At 40.5% G+C, this 1,756-nt stretch overlaps 1 protein-coding gene across 1 annotated transcript; it reads right to left on the reverse strand.

Moving 5' to 3' along the window:
* Window positions 1-268: 268 nt before the first annotated feature.
* LOC131047673 (early nodulin-75-like) lies at window positions 269-1,446 on the reverse strand. Its single transcript, XM_057981468.2, has 2 exons — window positions 617-1,446; window positions 269-497 (listed from the first exon to the last, which is right to left on the reverse strand). Exon 1 carries the CDS (start codon window positions 1,419-1,421, stop codon window positions 651-653), a length of 771 nt encoding a protein of 256 aa, XP_057837451.2. The 5' UTR covers window positions 1,422-1,446; the 3' UTR covers window positions 269-497; window positions 617-650.
* Window positions 1,447-1,756: the final 310 nt, after the last annotated feature.

Raw genomic sequence — 1,756 nt, forward strand, 5'->3', positions numbered from 1 at the left:
GGTTTGAAGGCAAGATTAATACCTATCATTTGCGAAGATTCTGATCAGTTATTTTCTTAATTATAAATTAGGACATTTTTTAAACGGAATTGAGACGCCTGTATCATTCAATCGTTATCAAAATATACATCAAATATTTTTTGATTGGTAAGTGAAATGTAAAAATATATATATAATTGAAAAGATGGTTAATTTGATAATCAAGGAAAGTGTAGTAAAAGTTGTGGGAGTGCTCAGAAACCGTATAGAGCAACGAAGATAGCTAATATCAATCGAAAACGATTCATTACTATAATATAAAACTATATATAACATTACAATATGATAATATTTAAAGAAACTGTTGCTTCTGTATCTCACCGATACCAACATTTCTGAGTAAAGAATTCATGTCAATCGTCTTTCTCATCGGAACAACCAGCATATAATAATACTACTACGGATGAGTAGAATCTAAACTGCCCATCCTTTAATTATATTTTCCACAGATTGCCTGTCTGCAACAAAAAAAACAAAATAGTTAATTAGTCAAGCAACCTAGCTAGGTCCTGTACAATTCTACGTATATGCAAGAGATGGAATAGTAAAGTCGGTAAAAGCAGAATTGGGAACTTACAAAATATCTAATGAGTAGGATGAGGTGAACGAGACTAATGCATGAGAGGAGGATTGTAGTGTCCATGCTTTGGTGAGGGATTTATTACTGGCTTGGGAGGAGATTTCATCAAGGGAGGATGCGATTGGCCATGGGTATTGATGGTGGGGGAGCCTGGTTTGTGAAATGGAGGATGAGGCTTTTCATGGGAGGAAGAAGTGGAGTGGTCATTGATGTTATGAGGAGGCACCTTTCCATGCACTGGTGGAGGCTTTGGAATGACAGGTGGTTTGACTTTGGGAAGGGGAGGAGATTGATGGGCACCAGCAAGGGAAGAGTAGCGACCATCTTTCATTGGAGGTTTCTTTTCAAAAGGAGGCTTGGGAAGGGGTGGTGGCTTTGGAACAAATGGAGAAGGGTGGTGTGGTTGTGGTTGTGGTTTTGGAAATGTTGGAGAGTGAACATCTTTCATGGGAGGTTTTCCTTCAAATGGGGGCTTGTGAAGGGGAGGTGGCTTTGGAATAAAAGGAGCCGGGTGGCGTGGTTGTGGTTGTGGCTGTGGCTTTGGAAGTGTAGGAGGGCGAACATCTTTCATGGGAGGTTTCCATTCAAATGGAGGCTTATGAAGTGGTGGAGGCTTCGGAACAAAGGGAGAAGGATAGCGTGGTTCTGGCTTGTGAAGTGGCGGTGGAAGCGTAGGAGGGCGAAATTCTGGTGGAGGCTTTTCATCGTGGTGAGAAGGAGGGAATGGACCCTCGGATAAAGACACTGAGACAAATGCAAACAATATGATAGATAAGAGAAAATGATGAAGAGCGAAAGCCATAGTCGCTATCTATCCAAAAGAGAAACTGACTGGATGAAATGGTAGAAGGATGAAGAGTATTTATACACATCCAGGTGATGGAAAATTCTGTAGAAAGCTTCAGTTTGCACGTGCTACACGATAATGCTTTAACTGTACATTTTGCAACTTTTAGCCTCAGCAAATAAATAAATAAGAGGACATCTTTTGACGTGTCGCGAATGACAGGAAGGACGAGATTTGTTTGTCGCGGAGGGTCCACCAACTTGACTGGTTTTCAATGGCGCAAGAAAATTGAGTCTGCATCGTACTAGATTTACTAGAAAAATCAAAATTGCAACTTACACAGGTTGAAA

Source organism: Cryptomeria japonica, chromosome 4 (genome assembly GCF_030272615.1).
Source record: "Cryptomeria japonica chromosome 4, Sugi_1.0, whole genome shotgun sequence".
Lineage (NCBI taxonomy): Eukaryota > Viridiplantae > Streptophyta > Pinopsida > Cupressales > Cupressaceae > Cryptomeria > Cryptomeria japonica.